Consider the following 24,168-nt stretch of genomic DNA (forward strand, 5'->3'; position numbering starts at 1 on the left):
CAGTTTCAACACCAGAACAATTTGAATTAATCTAAGAATACAATTGTTCTCATTCTGGAACTAACTCGCATAAACCGGTGTACACACCTAATCTATTGAGACTAGGAGATATAAGAGTAATATTAAGATTGGTTTTAGACTAAGAAGTTGCACGAATCTATCCGGCCGAAAATAAGATAGCGTGACGAGCAGACGGTGTACCTTATCTGAAATTACTCTATGAGTATAACCAAAAGGATATAACTCACCTGTTTGAAATTGCAATAAGACGTATTTCATTTAAGACAAAAATACGTCTTTTCTTAAAAATGGTCATTTTTTTGCGTTTATTTCTTGTTCTTGTTAGCCTTTCAAATTTTCCGCTTTATTTCTGTGGCATCTCGATTTTCTCTTGGATAAAGTGGAAAAAGCGTAAAATAATGTGTTTGTTTTATTAGTGGATTTCAGTTAAATATTTAATTAAGTTTCAATGAACGTCCCGGGTTGACCTCCATAGACCGAAAATGCTAATCATACAATTTCATACACTTAGTCTATGGAAAAATGCTAGTCATACAAATTTCATACATTTTTGCAAAATGAGTTTAATCGAATTTCAATGGTATTTTATAGTTGTTTTGGTATCGAAATTGGTATCTCTTCATGAAAAAAAGCTTTGAACAATCAATTCAACTGCTAATATTCTAATATTGGATTTTTTTCCTTTTCTCTTCATAACTTTTTTCAAAAAACGCTTTAAACTCCTCTTTCTTTTGTATGACATGTTTTTGTATGCCTTGATCAATGTCTGGTAAATTAAAAATTCAAATTTTAGAAATAATCATCTTTGAAAATTATTGCCAAAATTTAAAAGTTCATTACTTTCGTTATATTATTTGTCTGAGACAGAAGTAACACATATCAGGCTGTTTCCAATGCATTTTTAATGCGAGACGGCCAAACCGTTGGTTACTACGTTTGAGTAATCAAGGTTTATGTCATTTGTGTTCGGTTACGAACACAACCAAAAAGTTTTGAGAACTTAAAATTTAAAAAATCAATGTTTTTGGTTTATGGAAAAATGCTAGTCATACAATTTCCATATATGAAAAAAATACTAATCATAGACCTTTCATGCAATTTTCTGTACGTATGGAATTGTATGGAAAGTGTATGACTAGCATTTTTTCATATATGGAAATTGTATGACTAGTATTTTTGGTCATCCCGGGGTTGTTCAGACACTTGTTCACTCAGAATTAGTCTCTTTACTTTCCTTGGCCACACAATTGATATTTTACTGCTGAAAAGTTTTGTATTGGCGCTTGCGTAATGATATTCAAACAATTAAAACGATTAAGTTTCCGAAATCGTCTTTTGTAAAATTATTTGAGGCTAATTACAGGGCAGCCGGAATATGCAGGATTTTGCCCTTATATACGAGCAGTCATGTTTTTTATCTTTATGAAAAGGAGTTTGTTCAAAAACGATATTCAGTTTTTATTTGTCATTGCTAAATTAATGTGAAGCTTTGCTCATGTTGTATTATATTTTGATTAGTAAATCAAAAAAGCGACCAGAATAAACCTGTAAGGATTACCCGGGTCGAGGTGCTCACTTTACGTTTCGACTGTCTCAACCAAAATTTGTTGTTTCGACAAATCTCGACTGAAAAAAAAAATGTGCTCGACCGTGCTCGACCCAAGCGAGATATGTTTGATCGTGCTCGATCGAATTGAGGTAAGTTTCGACTTTCAAACAACAAGAGTGATCCAAACTTAAACGTTATAAATTATGCTTTCCGGGTGCTTTTTATCAGAATGAAATGAATAGAATTATTTGCAATTTGAATGCTTCGTAAAGATGAGCTATTTATGAGCTATTTTTCCATCTTTTGGAGTGCTGGTTTGCAATACCCCGATTTACTGTGAGACAATCGGAATTTTCCGATCGTGCACAATTTCGAAAATCTCAACATAAAGTGAGCACCTCGACTCGGGTAATCGCAATATCATTCTCTTATAAATTAAAGTTTCATACAATTAAAGTTGAAAATTGTGATGATAACAACTACACTAACAATGGTATCGCAAAGAACTCATGTTATGTGGGATAAACGAAATAAAACAAAAATTGAAAGCGTTAATTTACATATCAGTATCAGAAGAAGTCAAATTATTATGCAAAAAAGACCAATTATTACTAGAAGAAGTCCAATCTATTGACAAAGTTTTAAGATTTGATTGAAATTATTAACTAATTTGTTCAGTCTTCTTGTCTCTCAAACCAGGATTTGATGATAATTTGGATCACCAACCCACCCCGTTGATCTTGCTCTTGTGTCTGTTTTTGTTTTTCAGCGCTGTACCGAGGAAACTTCGTGTATCTCTCCGCTGTTCTCCCCATCCGTCGTCCACGCCTCTATTGTCGCTTTCCCCTGTTTCCGGATAGTCCCATTCATCTCCATCGCCGGAAGCACCGTACTGTTGCAGCAAAATCCCAAAGATGATTGTAACTGTCAGTATGACAGCAGTTATATGTGAAACCATTTTCCACAGGAGAACGACTGCTTTAGTTTACAAATAGCAAAAAGTGGGCTGAAATGAAAGTAAATGAAATCGGGCGAAGAATTTTAAAGAAGTTTTTTTAACTGCAATACTCCTAAAAGAAAAAAGAGCAGAATTTCAATGAGTTTTATTATGAAACCAGCCCATAAACTGCTCCTAAACGTTCCCAGTTCGAACGTTTTCATCTTCTGATTTGCATTTTGGGGCTCCAGGAAATACCGAGTGTGATCTAGAATACTCAATTTTGTTATTCATTGTCATTAATGTGCCGCCAGTAAATCATTCTTCGATTCTATGAAACAATTTAAGGGGATCTTCGAATCATTCTGGATCAACGGTGAAAAGAAAATTGAATAGATACGAAAGTTTGTGCCAGCAACGCAAAAAAATTTTGAACACTTCAAGAACAGTTCATTAGGTTGTTCAAATAGGAAAAATTCAATTACTCCAGGCTCCTATCTGTTTTTTCTTAATTAAGAGGAGTCATTGACTTAGTTTCATGTTTTCTTATAGTTGTAAGATGTGATGATGATGAGAAAAATTTCATTGTAAAAAAGTGATTGTCCACCTTTTATTGATTTTTTGATCTATCTCAAAACACTTGAAGGACCATATAAGTATATTTTAATAAAAATGTATTACATAAGAATAATTTATCTTAGGCACAGTGTATTAATGAATTGAGAATTGATTGTCATATGAATTGACATTTTTTTTCACAATTTTTAATTGACCTACTTAGACTTTGTGATACCAGCAGAACAAAAATCAAATGGAAGAGGCCTTTCTCTCAAGTTGCACAAGTTGGTTACCAACGCTACATAAATGCATCAGCGAAATTTTGATTCAAATTTTCAGTCAGTTTTTTAGCATTTGTAGTGACTTGGCAACTAAAATCTACCCTCCTCAATTTTTGCACTAAAATAATTGTCTATGCTATTCGTGTTTCTTAGTTTCTCACACATTTGGGTACAAAATATTATTTTGGTTCTTAAAATTTTTATAGTATTGCAGTATTTTTCAATTTCATTTTTTCTTTCAATTTTTCTGCTACTTTCGGATTGTTTTTAATGGCGTCTTGCGCTGTACATATGCGTGCCTAAGCTCAATTTGGATCAGTTCTTGACTTGGATCAATTCACTGCAATTTCTACGCGCGGGCGTTCAACAATGCCTAAACACCATGCCCCAACTGAAAAAATGTCTAAAGTTGCCAAAAGATGACAATTTTTGGCGCTGTTGAACAACGTTTTCCGGCGATGTTGTATATCAACACTGTTAAATTTTATCTAGGTGCATGCTCAACAGTGCCGAAATTGAAAAAGAATAATCACTAGTGCCACCAAAAGTTAGTGATTTTCGGCCCTGCTGAACAACATTTTTTTCGGCCCTGCTGTACATCGGTACTGTTGTACTGATTTATACGCGCTAATAGACCGTTGAAAAAGTTTGAACGCAATAAATATCCCAAATTGACCTAAAGAGACTTGAATTCAAGCCCGGGTATCTTGAAAATTAATCAGGGATAAAATTTTTTTTTTAAGTTTGAGCTCGAGGCATCGATATCTTTCCGTCAAAAAGCGCTCGTTAGGAAATTAAAAACTGAAAAAAAAACAACCTCCCAAAGTTGCCACAAGGTAGAATAAAATGAATCCTTTCTAACAAAATTTTATTGAAAAGAATAGTTCTTCTATTTCAAATATACTCAAACATTCCAATACTTTTTTTAAAAAATTTCGGGTGAAAGTCGCTAACTGTATGGCCATTTCGTGGATTAATCGGTTTGTGCTTTGAGTTATTTTTCACTGCAATCAGTAAGAAGTTCCACTTTTCTGTGTTTGGTTAGGCGTCTCTCGAGCATCTTTTGAGTATTTGTGAAAATACCTCTAAAAAGTCAGTGAGCCACAGTTTTGCATTTTTTAGACCTATGACTGAATCAAATTTTAAAAAAGCGCATCAGCGAACCATGTAAAGGATTTAGGTTTTTATACGAGCTAAAACAAAATTCGAGTATTTTTTGTAGATTTAATCATTTAGATTGACCAAGGTAATCTTCAAGGTATGAATTGATGAAAAGAAATCTTTCGAATTCAGAGATAAACTAAAAGGTAAACAGATGAAAAATTCTGAAAAACGAATGAGATATAAAAAAATTTGTTTATTTGAAATTTCATCTTGCTTGCAAGGATACGCCCCAACTGTAGTTATCAAGGAAGCTAATGATATCACCAAAAAAATTTTGATACAAATTTTGATTAGAAATTTTGATTACAAATTGATACAAGTCGGATCAATGATATTTTGATAGTGACGTTTTGAGATGAAAAATAACATATATCAAGCTCGTTTGTTATTTCCATTAAGCAAATATCTATAGATACCACAAAAAAAAACGAACAACATAGCTGCCAAACTAGCTGCCAAAAGTTTTAAATAGTAAGCACATGCAAAAGTGCATTGAAAGATTTGATAACAATTAGGACACAGCTAATTAATCTAACTTTCAAATATCAATTGAATAATTGACATCGGGCTGATTTTTTGTATTTAGACATATTTCGAATTCCTAACTTGCGATCTTTGACAGGAGTTTTTTGTCTAAAAAATTTTGATCATTTGCGCACAGATGTAAGAGAATATTTCAACTATAGCCATTGTTTAACAATAAATATGACGGTTTGACTTTTGCCTACTCGGGAGAACTAACGCGCGATGTATCTCGTCCTATTTACACGTACGCGGCAATTTTTTTCCGCCTGAGATATCATTCCAAATTGAATAACGGCAACCTAATTGATTTTAATTAAAAATTTGACGTAATCATTTACTGAATCATACTGTTTTTTTTTACATAGCGTCGGTGACAAAATTTTTAAAAAACTATAAAAGGTTTAATTTTTTTTGAAATTTTCTTATTTTTTTTGTAAAATGTAGAGCAATTTTAAAAATTTTGACGGCAATTGAAACATGCACGTCTTCGCGCTGATACAAAAAGCTTTGTTAAATTTAGTTTTATGAGTTCTTTGTAGTTTATAATTTTTTATACTTTTTTTAGGGTAGCATTGACATACGGCAGTAGTATAGATATATGACACTGGGATGGGGGGGGGGGGTGATCCCTGCAGGTATCCTTGCGTATAGCTTATACCTAATGATCCCTACGTAAATATTTATACCTAATGATCCCTATGTAAAACAGTTATACCTAATGATCCCGATGTATAATTTGTATAGCTAATGATCCTTATGTGAAAATTGTGTTGGTTAAAAACAAAATCATTCTTCGCGTTGAGGCGATATACTCTTTCTTTTTGCCAACAATAGCTCGGCAAGCTATGTTGTATTCCAAAAGAACTAAAAATGTTCAATGCGTTTGGCTGTTGAAGGTCTTTGCGAATTGGTTTTTTCAGTCTTTCTACAAAGTCTATGGTCTTGGTGAAAATGGATATGAAAAAAAATGGTTGAATTATACACACAATCTTCTAAAAACAAGTATCGTTTAAAGGCACCAAAAACAGTTTGGGGTCAAATCTAATTTGAAAATTCTCAGAACCACTCGAGATAAATATTGGTTAAATAGTCAACTAACAGTTATATAAAAAAATAAATTGAAGAAAATCAGTTAGTCATTTGAAATGAGCATTTAATGAGATAGCATGTCAGATAGAAAACGTTTCACGTAAAATCATTGATGTATTTGAAATCAGACCTTTAATTTCATTGATCAGTTCATTGAATTGTATACGAAAACAGTCATGTAGAATTAACTAAAAGTATAATGAAAAGCATTTGGTTTAGGAAACGAGTATTGTGTATGTTTGATCTGTTTTGTGTGAGAAAAAGGTCAAAACATGTACTTAACTTGTTAATATGAAATTGAAGATAGAATAAAGGGACTTGCGGTCCGAGTCGAGGAAAACGCTCGGCGCTCGATTCTCAGTCGAAAGGCGGCGTTTTGAAACCCGTCCGAAAATTGCACTGAAAGGAGGCCCCAGTTGCTGGTATGGTGATATCCCCCATAGATCGATTTTGTATTTTATACTTTGATAGTAGCCTAACGTATTGCTATTTAGTTGACAATTGGGTAAGAATGTCAATTACTAAATTATTGTAGTGTTAAAAATGAAATTGAAAAGTGTACACATAAGCCATATTAAATAGTTTGTTAATGGGAAAGCATGTGAGTTAGAAAACGTTTCAAAAGATAATCATTTAAGTAAACAAAGACAGAAGCATCACTACTGAAATTTTTATCATAAATCAAATGTGCAATATAAATACAAAAAGAACCGCACATGGCAGAGTTTGAGTGACCTGATGAAAACTCTCGTTCAATCGTTTATGTAGACTGGTGTACTGCCAAAGAGGAAGACCGAGAATATCAGCAAATTGTAAAACAACTCGTCTGTTGCAAATTACAATCCAATGTGTACTCGGAGGTCGAAATTGGAAGGACGTTCATTGTAACTTTGCGGTTGGATGTAACAAATGCATTGGATGAGCCTATACCCCAAACAAAAGTTTCCAGGTTTGCTGTCAAAGCGTTTGAGAATTGAAATCGAGTGTAACTGAGCAGATGATAGAACTGGATGCAAGCAGTCATGAGCTGCCTGCTGTGTGCTAGTGAGATCAAAAAACATAAGAAAATGCTCTGGTAGTTATCAAGAGTGATTCTCAGCCCGCAGTGCAACAAACACAGCGCTGATAATGTGTTGAACAAGAGACGTTTATGATCTTGTTTGACAATTGTGTACTTGCTCTCGGCAAACCGTTCCGTCTCAAGGTAATCTGTTCCAATCCAAACTTTGATTATGGAAAGGAATCGTTCAGTTTGTTCCAAGAAATGCTTTATTGGTGTTCATTGCTGCTATAGTTTGTTTCACCGGTTCACGAGCAAAAATATCTTCCTGTTGCCAGCTGCGCTGACCATCTGTTGCAAGAAATGTTTTATGATTTCTTCTTAATATGGGTAGTTCGCAGGAGTGTTGAGCAAAGTTGATTCAATTTTAGAGAGCACATAGTCAATCACAAACATTTTCTATTTATTTGCAGCTTGTAATGCTTCGCAGCATCTTCAGATATAATGAGAAAGTCTTCATGAGAGCGTCGGTAGGAAAATCTGAAGGTAACACCGCTCAACAAATGCTTGTCAAAGGTCTCCTTCGATTCGCGCACCAGTTCTCGTTGAGATTTGAAAAGAGCTGCGTCTATCCTATGGGATTGTTTTCAAAACGATATCCCTGACACTTGAGCCATGAGTCTATGGCTCATTTGCTGTTAGAAAATTCTGTTCCAATAAAATTTCATACGCGAAATTACTATTGGCAATTGAGATTTTGAGTCCATTAGCAGAGAGAGTACAGACAGAGAAAATGGAATACAGGGAGTTGCTTACGAGTAACGGTGAATCAGACACAGTAGGATCAGCGATGTCGTATCTCAGATCCGCTCCATTTGCCTGCGTTACTTTGCATCGTATTTCCTAGAAATAGATTTTTTGCAGGTCAACAAAATTGTTACGGTCACCGGTGGTTTCAAATTCAAGCATTGGTTCATTAGGTGAGTAGTCAGGTCCAATTTTATGATCGATAGCTTTTTGAACAATAATTAAGAGAGGTTGTTTTTCAAACCAATCGAGAGAACTATGGGTAGCTTCATTGGGTAACAAAATGGCAATCATTTTCTATATTTGAGAAAAAAATAGCTCGACTTCTCCCTGGTCTGGTTTTTCTTCGAATGGTTGATTTTTTTTCTCGAGCTCCTACTGACCTTCTTCGTCGTAATCCATTCATTGGTGTCTTTCGCCAACTTCTACCACCACCGAATTCTTTTCTTGCAGTTTATGTGACAGTGTTTTCAATGCTTGCTTAGCAGACCTCGTTTTCATAGCGACATCAATCAGTTATGGCGCTGTAGTCATCAAAAGTTCTCGGCCCAATTTTTTCGGAGCCAGTAAAACAACCCGTTGTGCAAACGGTATAGCAAACGTGAAGTATTTTTCGGTGATTGGGTTCATTGCCGTTTTTGATTAATCTAATTGAATCAATGACGCGTAACAATGGTACCTTTGCATCTCCAACAGCTTGGTATTGATTAATGTCAATGTACACAAAAATTAGACTTGTCCCACTTGATAAGTCATATGGGAAAGGCGATTCATACAATTCATTTCCCTCATAAGATGCATAGAAAGAGGGTATCATTTTGTAACCAATGTGATATTCACCATTCTGGTCAAGCGTTACATTGTAGCCTAACAGACTGGGTATTTGGGGAGTTGGGAATGTGGTTCTTTCCTTATCATTCACCCTAATGCTCATGCTATTCTTGATTTCTAGAAGACTTGCATCGAAACAAATTTTGTCTTTGAATTTTGTTTTTATGTCATTGATCAATTGATCTATAAAATTGTATTCCGATTGCCAGCGTTAGTTTACTGGCTACTAATAATGATGCTCTAAGTAGATAAAATCCTCATCTTTAACATTGTTTAATTTCGTTGGGAAAATTGTTTCTGAGTGCAACCCTCCAATCTCCGTCCAACGCTATTTCTTCTATACAAAAATTTCTAAAAAGGGCCAAAGTTTTGTCTGGGAAATAATTCATTGTTGCTGATGAAATCGAGTGCACAGTAAACTCATCATTGCCCATCTTCGCCATAATCAGATTTGATCCCAATCAAACTAAGTTCTTTTGCATAAAACTTTTCGTTGATTTCTTCCTTCTCAGCATCACGAAGACTGTATGTTGGAGAGTTTACAGTAGGAATGGCAACTTTTACAAAAACTTGAGTTGATCGTCGGATCAAAACTCTGCAATTTTTCAATATAACTGTTAGTCCATTCAAACTCCAAGTACTTGTAGATAATACTTTTGAGCGATCGAAGGTTCCTTTCGGCAAACGCCGATTTTTTTTCTCTGTAAGTTTTGTATTTGATCATGAATTCTCGTTTAGTACATAACTTTTAGAATTCTTCTTGAAACTTTGTGCCTTTGTCAGCTCAAACTTTTTTTGGAATCTTCGGCTGTTTTCTTAGCATATTTGGTCTTCAGAGGTACCACTCGTAAGTAACAAGATAGACTATCGACAGCAACTGACAATTATTGTAGCCCTCGCTTATACTTGGCCAATTTATCCACATATGCCAAGTCAAGAGACCAAATTTTGTTGATATCGTTACAAATCACTTTCAGGCGAAAATATGTTCTACGAATGAATCCATTTTTTGTATGTGATGATTGAGATCGCAGATCATTACCTTTCTAAATTTTTGGTGAGAGTCCACTTGCCATTATTAAAATGTTTACGCTACCAAATGCAGCTGGACCTTTCGAGTAGAGTAATTTGAGTTTCTTTTCTTCACTGATAATAAGATTTCCATTCTTTTATTGAGGTCGCAAATAAGTTTTTAATGCTTTCATAGTTTTCTTGTCACCTTCATTGTCTTCCTTAATATGAAAAATTCCTTTTTTTGGGGTTTTCTTTTGTCGGATTACTTGAACTGGGTTTGAAAGTTGTCGATCGAGTTTTCGAAGAGGAGGGTTTTGATTTCTTTGATTCCTCAGTTGTCGGACTGTCGGAGACAAAGATAGAACTTGAGGGCTTAGCTGCTTCGCTCCTAAGCGAGCGGAGAATCTTTTTGGCATAAGTGTTTGACACTAAACTAGGATCAAGATTCAGTTCTTTCAAAATTTGTCGATAAAATACACCTTCAAGTTTCTCTTTGTTTTGCTGTGTATCGTACAAAAAGTTTGAATTTTAGCGTTTGTTGTTTTTTCTTGAATTAAAACATATCCGTCAACGTATAAATTCAAAGATTTATTTTTGAACAACTGTTTTAACACTCTGTTTGCCCTTTCCAATTTATTAGCTTCCAATAGGTCTCAAATGCTTTCCATAACCTTTCGAAACACTTCAACGGTTTTTCCAATTTCATCGTCTTTTTCTATTCTCTTTGAAATTGTTTGCTGCAGAGAAGTGTCTGATTTAACATCTTTTTCTGCATCATCATCCCCATCGCCACTGAAATTAATAAGTGCAGATAGATTTCTTTTTGAAGTTTTGGTACTACATTAATAGAGATTAAAGGATTAGGAGTTGGGTTTAATGGTGGTGGAGAGTCATCGCTGGTATTTCGTTATCAAAATTGCTGTATGTAATTGAGTTGAGATGATTTGTAATTGATTGATGGATTAGAAAAGATATGGGATTGTGGTACCGTTTTGTCATCTGGAGCAATTGTCTTGCGAGGAATGAGGATGAACTCTTCAGCTTACTCTACTTTTTCAAATAAAAGTAGCACAATTTTTATTTAACCAGTAGAATATAGCCAATTTTGTTCTTTTTTTTTCTCTGATGCTAAACTTTTCAAATGGTACTTTCGTACTTTCGATTAAATTTTCGTCAGCTGAAACAAGCCCACGAACAACATTTACAAAACAATCACAAAGAAATCTAAAGAAATTTGAATCAGCTCCTGTAAAAATTGATCTATAACGCTGACTATTGAGTATTTCCTTCAATATACTAAATTTTTTCTCTTTCATTTTCAAGAGATGTGATGACTGTTTTTGAGGATGGTAAATAGAACATGATTGGCGATAGTGGAAATATGTCTGACGAATAACGAAAAAAGTCTAAAATTGTAGGGATTAAGCCTATCAACTAATGACCGAAACCTTCTTTCGTTGCCAACTGATACAATGACGGAAGAATTTAGCATTATTCAATTGTCTGTCTAAATATTCAATTTGTTGAATGTCTCGAAGTGATTTAAACAAAATTTAAATCGTATTCAAAAACATTATAGGTGATTGGTTACTTTGCAGAAATAAGTTATACTTGACATAAGTAACATGAACATTTTTGTGTCGGCCTGCTCTTGCTAATTAAAAAAAATCTTTTTCAACAGAAATTTCTTCACAGTTATCATCAAAGACGGTCCCTTGAGTTATTCACGTTTTCAAAGCTGGACAATTGTATAAATTTAATACCAAATTTGTCATGAGAAACAAAGGAAGGGTAATTGGGTTGATCGTGAAGATAAAAACAAAGTACTTTGTTATACGATGGATGGAAAGTACCCCTGAGAAACATTTCAAAAACTAAATCAGTTTTGCCACATCCCGAGGGACTTGAAACGGACATAAACAGACGATCTTTGGTTGAAATGATTTTATTCATTATTATAATTTGGGATTTGGTAACATGTAACCAACTGTACTGGACAGTATCGAAAGTCAAATGGCAGTTCAGTCTCGTCACAACTTAGGTTGTAAAAAGACAAATGTGAAACAGATAAAGTTAGTAAAATGAAAATAAAACAGATTTGTGTGAAAAAGACAACTTCTGCAGACGGTAGAGAAACAGAATTACAAAAATTCCAGGATCTGTTTTCATCAGATAAAGACTGTTTGACACCACCAATGTTTACAAATTCGCAACCATTGTTCTCGAAGGTGGTTTCTTCATTTTCCGAAAGATTTTTTTTTGCTCATTTTTATCAAGTTTGATAGCTACAACTGCATACCAATCGCCTGTTTTTCTCTCTGATCGGTTGCCGTTTGGTTTATATATTTTTTATATATTTCGCTATGGTATTATCTGTCATACGTATATCGAAAAATCATTTCTACGTTTCCGGTTCTGATTTCGTCTAATAACTCTCTTGGTGAATTTTCACCTGTTGAAATCACATTTTGTGTATTTTCTTTAAAAAAATTTTTTTTGATTTTTTTGAATTTACAAAAACGACATGCTATCAACTAGTAATCACACAAGATCAAATAAAAATGTAGACAACAAGAAATACTTTTATTAATAGTCTCAAAGCTTGGTATGCATGTGCTTCTTTATTTCGGTTCAACAGGCAAACGAACTCATCCTTCAATGAAGAAGAGTTCAATTTTTCTGAGTTTGTCATGGTTGAAATTAGATTTGAATTTTACAACAAAATGAGCAGGCATTCTGATTATGGCTTGAACTAGATGTATTTTTTCAACGTTAGCAGTTTTGAAGTTGTTTTGCTGGAGATAATTTCCTCGACAATCTAATTTGCCTGTCCGCGTAAGAGTAACTTTAATTCGTGGTGCTAAATTGTGTTCAGGATTATGATTACTCATCGAAGCGTAAGCCACCAAATTTTGGAGATAAGATTGTTTGCATCATTGGACGGTTCATTTTGCATCCAATTGAAAAACAAATTTTGGATTTTATACGGGTACAATGTTTGATTAATTGATGCGAGGCAAGTAAAAGAGAATGTCGTTTACTAATATGTTTTTCTTGAACCAATAGCTGTTCAATTTTTGGGCAGCCAATATCTTCCAAATTTGTCATGGGTAGTTTCAAGTACTCAGCTAATAAAACATATTTTTGTGTATTTTTTGCAAAAAAGGGAGGTTGGGTTCCTCAAACGAACGGTGTCACAAATTTGATCCAAGTAAGAGTAAGGGGGGTATTCACCTTCGTCCCAACGAAGCCTGTGTAGAAATTTAGATACCCAATTGTAAGCTTTTTTCTCTTCTTTTGATAAATTGTTGAAAAGAACTGGTGCCAGAAAATGAATTGTATCAATTGTGTTAGCAGAGGAAATGGAAACTTCTTTTATGATGAAAGGTTTCTTGCCACATTTAAATCCTTAATTATATAAAATAATTGGACACCTAAAACACTAATTTTTAGTTTTCCTTCTTTGGGTTAACATGTTTTTCACTCAACATTCCAACAAATGAATTAACTTTGGTTTGAATGCTTTTAGAAATAAGCAAAACGCAATACCTGTCAAATGACCTAAGTAACAGTTTTTTTATTAGACAAGGCAAAACATGTGTGTACCCAGGTCCGGTACGATTTTTTTTTCGTGCAAATATCCAGTGGCGTCATGCAATAATGCATGTAATCTAGGAAATTTGTATTGTTTTAGGTTTTTTCCGAGCGACGAGTTGTCTATTCCAATCAGAACATCATATGGTTCGTTTTTCAAAACAAAATCCAAATTAAAATCAGCATCCAAATACAAACCAGTGGCTAAAAAGTACTGAAATCTGAATGATTTATCTGATTATTGTGTTTATATCGTTAAAAAGGTCATGAATCACTTTCAAATCGAAAGTTGAAATCATGTCAACTAAACTCAGTATAATAAAAAAAAGTATAATGAAAGGTATCAATTAAAATTTAATTTTTTCTTCAAAAATGAAATTTTTAAGTAAAACATTATTGTCTACATCAAGTTTTCTATATCCACTTACCAAAATATCCATTATTTTAGAAGAATGTAATCCATTAACTAAACTTTCAAATTTTTTCAATGTTTCTGTACTCAACGTATCTGTTTGAACTTGTCTGCTTTCTGTGAGCTTCTCTGAAACTGCAGTCGAATTTCATTCGGACTTTTTGACTTCTATGATGCAGCAGGCGTAATTTTTTTATAAACTCGTTTCTGTCCACCACCAGCAGGAGGTTTTTGGTATAAGTTTTGAATATTTCCAGATTTTGCTAGAGGATGCAGCAGAAAGCAATAATTTGGTTAAACGTTTTTTGATTGCATTAAATTCTAATAAATCAAGATTGGCTGAAACAAGTTGTTGTGATGAATAAGTCAGAGCTAGTTTAAGCTTGTCAAATAACTCACCGTTTATTTTGATATCTTTAGCAGGAGAAACTAAGTATTTGAAGCAAATGAAAATGCAAGGAACTCTGAAGGAAGGAAAAAATAGGTTTAATTTTTCCTCTGAATCTACTTGAACCAATATATGGTATTGGGATTTTTTCTTCAGTTTCAACTGAAAACGGGCACTAGATTTGAAGCGGCTTCCTGAAGCATAGTTTTTGGAAAAAGATCAATTGGGAATATTTTCAGGCATAAGAATTTTGAGATTTGTTTGAAAATTTTTGAAATAATCAGATAACACAAATTCGAAAATACTTTGTGCCATTTTGAGAAGCAAATTTAATTCAAATTTTGCTTGAAAGTTTTGATTTTTGAGGAAAGTTGCGATTTCCCGGCACGTTTACAATTTGACTGTGGTTTGTCTTGGTTTTCAACAAAATCAGAAATTTCAACCGTTTGCGCTCGGGTTGTTTTTCCCCATTTAAGTAACTTAGAAAATCCTTCGCTGGTTAAGGAAAGTCGTTGTATACTTCAAAATCAACGTCCTCAGTTGCTTTTTTGGAATCTTTCATGAACACATAAGTATCAGTTTGGTCATATGTTTTCCATGTAGCACGCACTAATCTTTTACTGTTTTCCAAAATATCGAAATAGCAATCGCGAAATTCTCTATATGCATTTGCTGTGGTTTTTTTCGTTTTATTCATTGTAACTCGACTTTAATTTCTCAATTTTAAAATTGAAAAGTAAATAATGGTGTGAATTGATTGTATAGGTTTACAAAAGAAAGCGCTGCACCTATTTCAACATAAGCACACATCTACTTTATATTGCAAACGTTTTCGATTGCAATTTGGTTTATTTAGATTTTTTTTTGGCATCTGCAATTGATAAGAATTTCAATGGGCGTCAAAGGTCACAATGTTCAAACGTCGTATTTTATAAAAGCTATTTGTTTGAATGCAAAATAGATATACATAGAATACCGTGCAAAGCCACATAAATAACTTACACGCCTTCCCTTAGTTAACTGATAAGAAACTACATATGAGGTCCTAATGTTTCTAACTTTAGAAGACCAATTCCTCTTTTTATCTCTTCAGAAAATTTTCACAATTCATTTCATTTTTTTTGTTCCGCTTTACGTTTGTGATTTTCTTCTAAATTTTCCTCAAAAAGCCTTGCTATATTACTGCCGGATGTTCTAATTGTGAAAAAACCATTTTTTGTTAAACCGTTCACGGTGATTTTGTTGCAAAAATTAAAAAAGAAAAAAAATTCAATTCTGATGAGTGGACTTGTACAAATCGCATCATGGTACCCAAAACTTTTTTTACATTTGATCTGTAAATTTTCCTTAAAGACTACAAAGGAAGACGAAGAACTCAATATGATTTATTTGAGTTACCCTAAAAAGTCTGGAAAAAATACGGATCCTGACGAGCCTCTTGCTGTTCAGAATGATATTTCAACTTTATCAAAATCAGAAGAAAAAATTTCTGTCTAAATACGATTGTGACGTTACTCCGATGTGTGAAAACTAGGTACAATGCTTTGAAGAAATTGAAACTTTTGACCAATTGCGGAGAAGGGAGCAGATGAGTCACCATTTTTAGTTACCCCCAAAGCTGATTCTTCTCCTAGTGTCACCATGGCTTGATGAACCAGGCTGTTCAACTCCAAGGCGCACCCCTGTAGCGACAGTGAGTAATCACATGGTAAACTTGACTCCTTCTCTATGTCTTGCACCAAAGAAAAAGCGAAAGCTAACAACACTAGAAAAAACTCAGGAGTATTTAAATCTTTTTTAAATTTGAAACTGAGATTGCGTTTGTTTGATTTTCATTTGGTTTTATTGTATAAATATTTAAACCTGAAACTCAGATTGAGATTTAACAGCTTTCAGTTGGTATTTTCATATATGAACACTTTAAAAACTATAAATCTCTGCCTCCTAATATTTCACTTATCACGTTGCTAGGAAAACGAGAGCATAATAAATGATTTTGTAACCGAAAGTCTTTATTAAAAATACAAAAACAACTTAAATTTTCAAATCTCGGAAGAAAGTTAAAAAATTTCATCTCGTGAACTTGAGGTCCTTTATTTTTCAGACTTCTGAACAAAAGTATTCAAATGGTTGGGAGCAGTTTTTTGATATGCTGCACGACTATGTTAAGACCATCCATTGAAGAGTTACAGACATTTGCTTTTTGAAAAAGCCTCATCCTATACCAATTTTGTTGCACGGTCCAATTAAAGTTTTCCGACCACTCATTTTTCTGCTCTCAATGAGCTACGCTTTTTGAACAAGAAATCAGCACCTGTATTGCAATGTTTTGAGGAAATCAATATTTCAAGCCCAAAACTTATCATTTTCAAGAGTTATTTTTTGGGTTAATCTAAGAAATGGTTTAGTTTTGGTGGAAAAAAAGTAATTAGTTTAACCTCTTTAACATTGAGCTTCACATAAATTTATCAGAAAAGTTTTTAACTGATTTCACAAAGTTCATAAGGTATCCTATGAAAAAATACACATTTGGTTTTTGCTGTTTTCGGTTTTATAATTGCAACGCTTTTGAAACTTTTTGAAAAATTGAAAATTGATTTTATGTGTTTTTAGCGGCAAAACTTTTATGTGTTTTTAGCGGCAAATCCAATGCGAATTTGAGCGGGAAAATTTTTTTAAACAAGTCAAATTTTGTTGGCTCAAATAAAAATTATAAATTTGAACTTTTGGCAACTAAAGGTAATCAACTTCTTTTGTTAAAAGTTTCCTTCAAAAAAGATTTTGAAACATTTGCAATTGTAAAACAAAAACAATTTTGTTATGGTTTCTCGACATTTTGGTTTAAATTTCATTCTATTTCAACCTTTAGCGGTAAAAGAGTTCAATTTCAAAGTTTAGCGGGAAACGCACTTCAAATCTAAACCGAGAAGGGTAAAGGAATCAAAACTAGCTGCAGTAATTTAAACATTTTGATATTTTGTTGGGATACATTCCCTTTCCTGCTTCGCTTCAAAACAGTTCCAGAGCAAAATGAATTTCAGTTTTGATTAATGTCCCAAACTTTTTACCTTAAAAACGAATAAATCTCGTCATGAACAAAACTTCCACGCTGTTCAAAAAAAATTATCCGTTTTCACTTGCTACCATTGTAAAATTATCAGTTTATTGCTATCAACACTGCAGCAGCATTTTGAGTCAGATCATCAAAAACTTAGCAATTTAGGTCGGTATTGTCGGCTTGGTTTTTGAGAATATAAAGATTTCAAGGATCACATTCAATAAGAGCACGGGCTACCTGTTTTGGATCAAAAACATACATCCCACAGCGGCCCCTCTAGCTCAACCACACAGGCGAGCAATATTGATAATTTTCCATTTTCAATTGAAGTTCATGAATCAACCATGAAAATTACATTAATGACTTTTATAATTCCCAACCAAAATACTGAACATAATCTTATCGAATGACAATTTAAAAAAATGAGATTCAAAGTTTGATACTAGATGGAACTCGTAATGGACCCTGCAAAGTACAATTTTCGGCAAACTTTACTTTAATCAAGCGTACTACTGTTGTTCTGGACCAAAGCGTACAATAACCCGAAGACAAGCGCGTTGAAATTCTATGATGAACACATCTGTATGCAAACGGTTTGTCTGATGAATTCTTTCTCGAAATGCTCGGAAAAATGGAAATTGTGTTCCAGAATTTTTCAACATATGGTAGCGGATGGGCTCTTCAGCGTTTAAATGAGCTTTACAATAAGTTCGGAAAAATAGTACCAATCACAGGCTCTTCGTTTATACCTCTCCCCGCTAAAATAGCAAATTCCCAAAATTGGTTGATATTCGTAATCACAGCGACCACAATTGCTTTTTGTTATGCTACACTGCCGCCTATCATCTTAGATACAAGCTTGATTTTTTTGTTGGGAGGTTAGTTGACCCTAAAATAGAAGAGACTGATCCACACACCTATACAAAGCCCGGAACGCATCAAGCATCCGACGATTTCATTATGCCTATGAGCTTGAACATGATTTCTCATTTGGATTGACTTAATAACGTTCAAGTGAACGTGTTTCAATATCAGAAAGGAGATCTCATTCCAATGATTGTCTCAATGTTTGAAAATTCAGAGAACTTCATCAGGGATCTGCTTTTGTTATTTGAACCCTGAATGCACCACTTTAATTTGAGAAAAAAAACCTGCTGTGATTTATTTGTGAACTTCATAAGCGAAAATTCCGAAGTTTCCTGCAGTTGTGCCGAAAATGTTTTCAAATTAATAACACCGAAATTGATCGTAAAACGCACGAGCGATTATGTAAAGATCATGAACCAGCTGTAGTGATATTGCCCACAGCCAAAACTGGTTGCATCAAGTTCAAACTTAAAAACTTTCAAGCTCTCTGGTATGCGCCTATTGTTACTTATTTTGACATCGAATCGTTCTTGAATCCCGTTACAACATGTTTGAACAACCCACAAATTTCCTCATCTCGCGTTCTAGAAAAAACATGAACCCTCTGGATATTCAATGGTTGCGATTGATCATGAGTCCTCAGAGCCATTTTTCTCTAGTCTTGATAGCTCTGATAAAAGTTTAGAAAACTTTATAAGAGAGTTGCATCTGTTAGCTCGAGTTGTTTACATCAATAAACGGAAATAGCCATTTTATTTGGGAGATTGTAGTCAACTGTGTAAAGAAGAAGCTTTGACCTCCTGGATCTGTCAAGAAAAGTTTAGTGATCATATGGACCTATTGGATCCCTTTATGAGTTTACATATCCAAAGTGTAATTGCGTAACATCAAAATTAACAACCATGTTTTATAGATACAGTTAGGAAGTCACAGGGAACAAGTGAACAATCTCCCCACTAAATCAAATTAGGAATCAGATTTGAGCATAGTACATGCAGGCCTTACTGCTTGAATTTGCCATCTAATTTTTTTTGGGGGGGGGGGGGGATTGTTCACTTGGTCTGTTGAGGAGGGAGATTGTTCACATGGGCCAGTCACAGAATTTGGCATATTACGTAACATTGCTTTGGCATATTACATATATCAAAAGCTTTTATATTATTACAGCAAAATGCTGTATAAAACTATCATATGCAGTCACATGTTTTTTTTTGTGAAAACAAATAACTTCAATAGCGTTTATTATGTAGCGTTTTTATAAAGCCGATTGTAAAAAGTATGAGCATTACGTAACATTTCGGATTTCCTGGTTGGTGGCCGAATCCTCAGACTCGGCCATTGCCAGCAATGTTGCTCGTGCAAAAAATTTTTTCTTTAATATGCGCGCGACAAAAAATTAGTCATATACTTATTTTGGCGTATCTTAGTTCGAAAATTGTGCAAATGTTTAAATATATCTATTACCAAACCGAAAAATTTTCATTTAGATTACGTGTTTTTTCGATCATGAATCGAACACTTTTTAGCAGAGTATATTGGTTCGTTTAGCCTTTTGGAATACCACATCAGTCATATAGTAATATGTATAAAAAAAACTGGCGACATAACAAATTTATACACTACGTCATTTTGTTTTTACCAAATGCATATGGTTCTCAAAATTAACAAGCATTTTGATAGCTTTCAAAACTATTTGAAAAGTAGTTAAAAGTAGTTAATTTTTTTTCGTCCCTTAATTTTACAGCTAATATAGCTTATTTTTTAAAAATTACCAAAGTAAATTTCTTATATAACAGAATTTTACTGGAGCATTAGGCTCTTTGTGCCCACAAAACGCTCCAATGAACACTCAAAATTCCATTGTCACATGTCTTCTTTTGCTTCTTACCAATGTTGCCTTCGCGAAAGAAGATATAGATTTTAGAGAAGAGCTGAATGAGCATTGCGGCTGCAACCAAAGCGGAAGAGAAGATTACGACGCCAAGTCTCCTCCTCGTTGTGTTGTCGTGGATGAAGCAGACGGCATCAGCCAGCATACCATATCAGGTGCTGCCAACATAAAGTGCGAAGGTTAGAAGATACATTTAGTAAAAGCAAATTTCTACTACTTTCATGTGATTACTGCAAATGGTTCCAATTATTTATTTAATACCTAAAACTTTTTCTAAGATTTTGGGCTGGCAACTGCGATTTCATTTTTAAAGAAAATTTTTGTTTTTAACATTTTAAAAGATCATATGGCTCTTTTCCAGTTTTCCAACCCCTTCGTAAAAAAAACAAACCAAAGCTGATCAAAAATTGTTCACACGACATATTGCATGTTTTTAATTTTGTGTAAATTTGTTCACCTGTTCATGCTGACACGTTTTAGTGCTTTTTTCAAGATGAAAAGTAATTTTATATAGACTTTCCTTTAACGAATTTCAGAAAAATTCGAAGGGGGGAAACTGGAAAAGAGCCGATCATATATATTTTGAACCGTTTTTTTTTTTCAAACAGTGTGAAAACGAGGTTTTGATTGGGTTGCGATCGGTAAGTGAAGACGCCTATTAATTGAATTGATGAATTTGACTTTTTGTCACCCATATGGTTCTCACGCTGTTTGTTTATTTAAACGACAGACAACGAAACTGAAGTTATCTGCATAAAAAATCATTTTAGGTCAAAATTTACAACAAATTATGATGACATTTTTTTAGAGGAGATCGACCTTTGAAAATAGTCTCATCACTTCTTTGTATACAACTGAAGTCTTTCAGGAAAAAAGCACCTCCAATGGCAAACATTCGAAAAACTTGATTCTAAAAACTCTAAAGTTCTAATTAGTGGCACGTTAGTCACGTTAGTTAGAAAATCTAGCACTCTAAGGAGATCTAAAAGGAAAAGGTATTTGCATTATTCATTCTGTGTTAATATAGAGATCGTGAACGAGGCGCAGTGTCAGAGGGTGTTCCAACAACTGACCCCCCTACATGACAAGGAGGAGTTATTGCTGACTCCTTCCAAGTTCCTGCTCACGCACCAGGAGACATTCATTTGCTACAACAGCACGTAGTAAACATTTTTTTGTCAATATAATTATTATTTTGCTATGTACGATTTTTTCATGAATTGTTAATGCACAAAAAAGTATGTTGCTTGTACCCGAACAGAAATTAATAGAAACGTTGCCACCATGGTTCAGCCACTTCTTTTCTCTGAAATTACTGAAACAAACATAATTTTTAGCCTTCTGCAGTCCTCCAGGGACGAAACCAGATTCTTGGCCCACAATCTCGAGGCATATGTCTACCACAAGTACCTGGCTTGGGAGTATTTGATCGAACTCAATTGCAGATATGAGATTTCTAGAAGGATCACTGGCGAACCAAATCCAATCCTACATACTTACTGCTGCAACCAAATACCGCCTGAAGCCCATTGCAAAACAGGTAAGCTTTGACATTATATTTGAAATTTCCCCTTAAAGCCGGGTACCAGGTCCAGAGCTGTGAACTTTTCTCATTTCTTGTACATCGGGGACTCGGAGAGTTTGAGCCGTACATCTTACAGACTGTAGCCTGTTAGCTTACAAAAAGCTTAGTCGAGGGCCCATTTCTTACTACGACAAGGTTTTTGAGCTGACATTTTCATCAAAACCATTAAAAATTAAAAACACCAAGAATAGCCGATTTCAGAGCAAAAAGCATTGAATTTTCCGGACAATTTATTTTTAAAATTATTGGGTAGCATCAGCTGATTGAAACAAAATTAAGTTTGATATTAATACGATAAAAATGAAAAAAAAAAGTTATTAAATGAGATTGAGAGCTAGCAGTTATATACGTTCAAGAGTAACTAAAATCTGCCTGAAAAACCAAAATGATCCGCATTGGTCAAAATGTCGATTGTTTGCTGCCTACCATAACGCAGGCGTGTCGCTTGAAGGTGACGCACGCAAAAAAATTCAGCCCAAAAAGCTAACAAAAATGAACGTAAACTAAACTTTTGGGGGGAATAACCACTGAGATTCAGTAGCGTGTCCCCCTTCCCACAGTTCTGGTTGCCAAACTTGTTGCCAAATTCATTGACATATAATTTTACGACATCCATTTTTGGCTGACCAACCTCAAAAGATTTCTAAAGGGCCTGTGGAGCCAATAAAACTAGTTTTGAAGGAGCGAACAAGCGCCGAAAAAACGCGATTTTTTGGTCAAATTTTTCCAAAAAAGCCTAAAAACGCCTTTTTTGACCGTTTTGGAAAGTTTGCCTGGGGCGCAGAAATTTGGTAAAAAATTGGTCTTTATAGTGATTTGGGAGAGCTCGGAAAATCAAATCAAACTGGTCAATCTAAACAAAAAAGGTCAAATAAAATTTTCAATTTTTTTTTGAAAAACCGCCTCCCCCAGAAAAAATTCTGCAAACGCCACTGACTGAGAGGTTTATCAGTTAAGAGCTCTACTTTTCTTGTATATTGGTTCTTTGCCTTAAGGTTATTTGGTCTCTTATTATTGACAGAGAAATCAAAAATTGAGTAAGTTATTTTTTTTCAGAGGACTGCTTCATCAGCGCCATCGGATACATGCTGCCCCCCGATACATCAAAGTCACCCAGCCAAATGGGCGCCACAAATCTCAAAGATTTCAGGACAATAACAGAGGGCAGGAAAACCTTGAAACCTATGAGTGCCCATGAAGTGAGAGAGAAATTGAACTGTCCTCACAAGAGTGAGTACAATGTCACTGAAGAACCAAACAATCGCCCCGGAAGAAATAGGGCAAGGACAAAGTTAACACAACTTATTGAGTGGACTCCGTGGAATTATATTGGCATAACTCTTGTGGCCGGTCTAATTCTCATTCTTACAAGTAAGTACATAATTACATAAATATATCATCTGCTGAAAACATGCTGCAAAAAATGGAGCCCGCTGAAAAGCTGAGAATAGGAGAAATTGAATATGAAACTAGAGTAGTGTTATTTGATTTTAGTTATATCAATCTGGTGCTGCTGCTGCTACTGCTGCGAGAAACAAAAACTGGAGAAGGCAGCAGACAACGTTAGTGTTACTGACTCACATGGCGCAGTAGTCGGACTCAACGCGCTTTTGATGGTTCAGCTCGGTCCGCATCCTCATGCTCATGCTGATGATGACACAATAGGCCAAGATCAGGTCGAAAACATAAGAGGGCAGAGGGTGAACAGATACATAGAGCCGCCCCTGGTGAACTTTCAAAACGAAACTTTTCTGTAGATTAAAATCGGTCACGACTCTTGTGGCAATAGTAACTACTATTTTTGTAGTCTGAGATTTTGCTACCAGCTTCGTGTTAATATTTTTAGTTACCTTTTTTTACAAATATATTTGTTTTAGTAAGAAAACCTCTAATAGATCAGCAATAAATTGTTAGTGTAATGTGTCGCTTGAAGTCAAAAATTGTAGTGAAAAAAGTTTTTGAGAAATCAAGAAGTTTTTACTCTGAAAGAAAACAAGTTTTGTGGAAAGCTAACATTCATGCAGAAATGGCAGAAAAAAAGTTAAGCGAGGCATTTGATCGCGTGACTTTTTCTGAGCACAAGTATTAACCAAACTGACGCAGAGATCAAACCTGCCGCCGTCCGTATGGCGTTGAAAACAGTTTTTGTTCCGACCATTGAACAGTAATCGGTTATCCTGTGTTTTAGTTTTTTCTTCTTTTTATTTTCCTCGCAAAATCAGCTACCATAAATACTCATCAGTCAGGGTTGAGTGATTTATCATAATAAAGCCCTTTCAGTCGTAATAGAACTGGGAAAAACAAAACCAAATTTAACCCGAAGTATGAAAAGGAAAAACAGTTGAAATCATCTCAATATAAAAGTTTCAAAAATCGATGTTTGTTGTTTTGGTTTTCTTCGTGCTGTTTTAGATGACCTTTTTTCCGAAGCTTCCGATAAAATAAATCAGTAATTGATAGGAAGACGTTCACGGAATTAACTACTAGAAGCTTCTTCTTCTCGCAGCTCTGTTTCTGAGTAGGGCCGCTGTAAAAATCCCCAGTCCGGTAATTTAAATTCGGACGAACTGTTATCAGCTTTACTGTATGAGTTGGTC

The 24,168-nt window shown here is 34.5% G+C and overlaps 2 protein-coding genes across 4 annotated transcripts in view; one reads left to right on the forward strand and one right to left on the reverse strand.

The window, feature by feature from the left end:
* LOC134839014 (uncharacterized) overlaps positions 1 to 24,168 on the reverse strand; it is a 335,027-nt gene that overhangs the window by 158,245 nt on the left and 152,614 nt on the right. The gene's annotated exons all lie outside the window — the stretch shown is intronic.
* LOC134839448 (uncharacterized) lies at positions 19,614 to 23,508 on the forward strand. Of its 2 annotated transcripts, none has more exons than XM_063854997.1 (5): positions 19,614 to 20,165; positions 21,014 to 21,146; positions 21,324 to 21,526; positions 22,628 to 22,942; positions 23,066 to 23,508. In XM_063854997.1, the coding sequence occupies exons 1-5, from the start codon at positions 19,937 to 19,939 to the stop codon at positions 23,326 to 23,328; spliced, it is 1,143 nt and encodes a 380-aa protein (XP_063711067.1). In that variant the 5' UTR covers positions 19,614 to 19,936; the 3' UTR covers positions 23,329 to 23,508. The 2 variants fall into 2 exon arrangements, with proteins under 2 accessions (XP_063711067.1, XP_063711065.1); XM_063854995.1 differs by having other exon boundaries at positions 19,615 to 20,165; positions 21,014 to 21,149.

This window comes from Symsagittifera roscoffensis, chromosome 2, assembly GCF_963678635.1.
Source record: "Symsagittifera roscoffensis chromosome 2, txSymRosc1.1, whole genome shotgun sequence".
Taxonomy (NCBI): Eukaryota; Metazoa; Xenacoelomorpha; order Acoela; family Convolutidae; genus Symsagittifera; species Symsagittifera roscoffensis.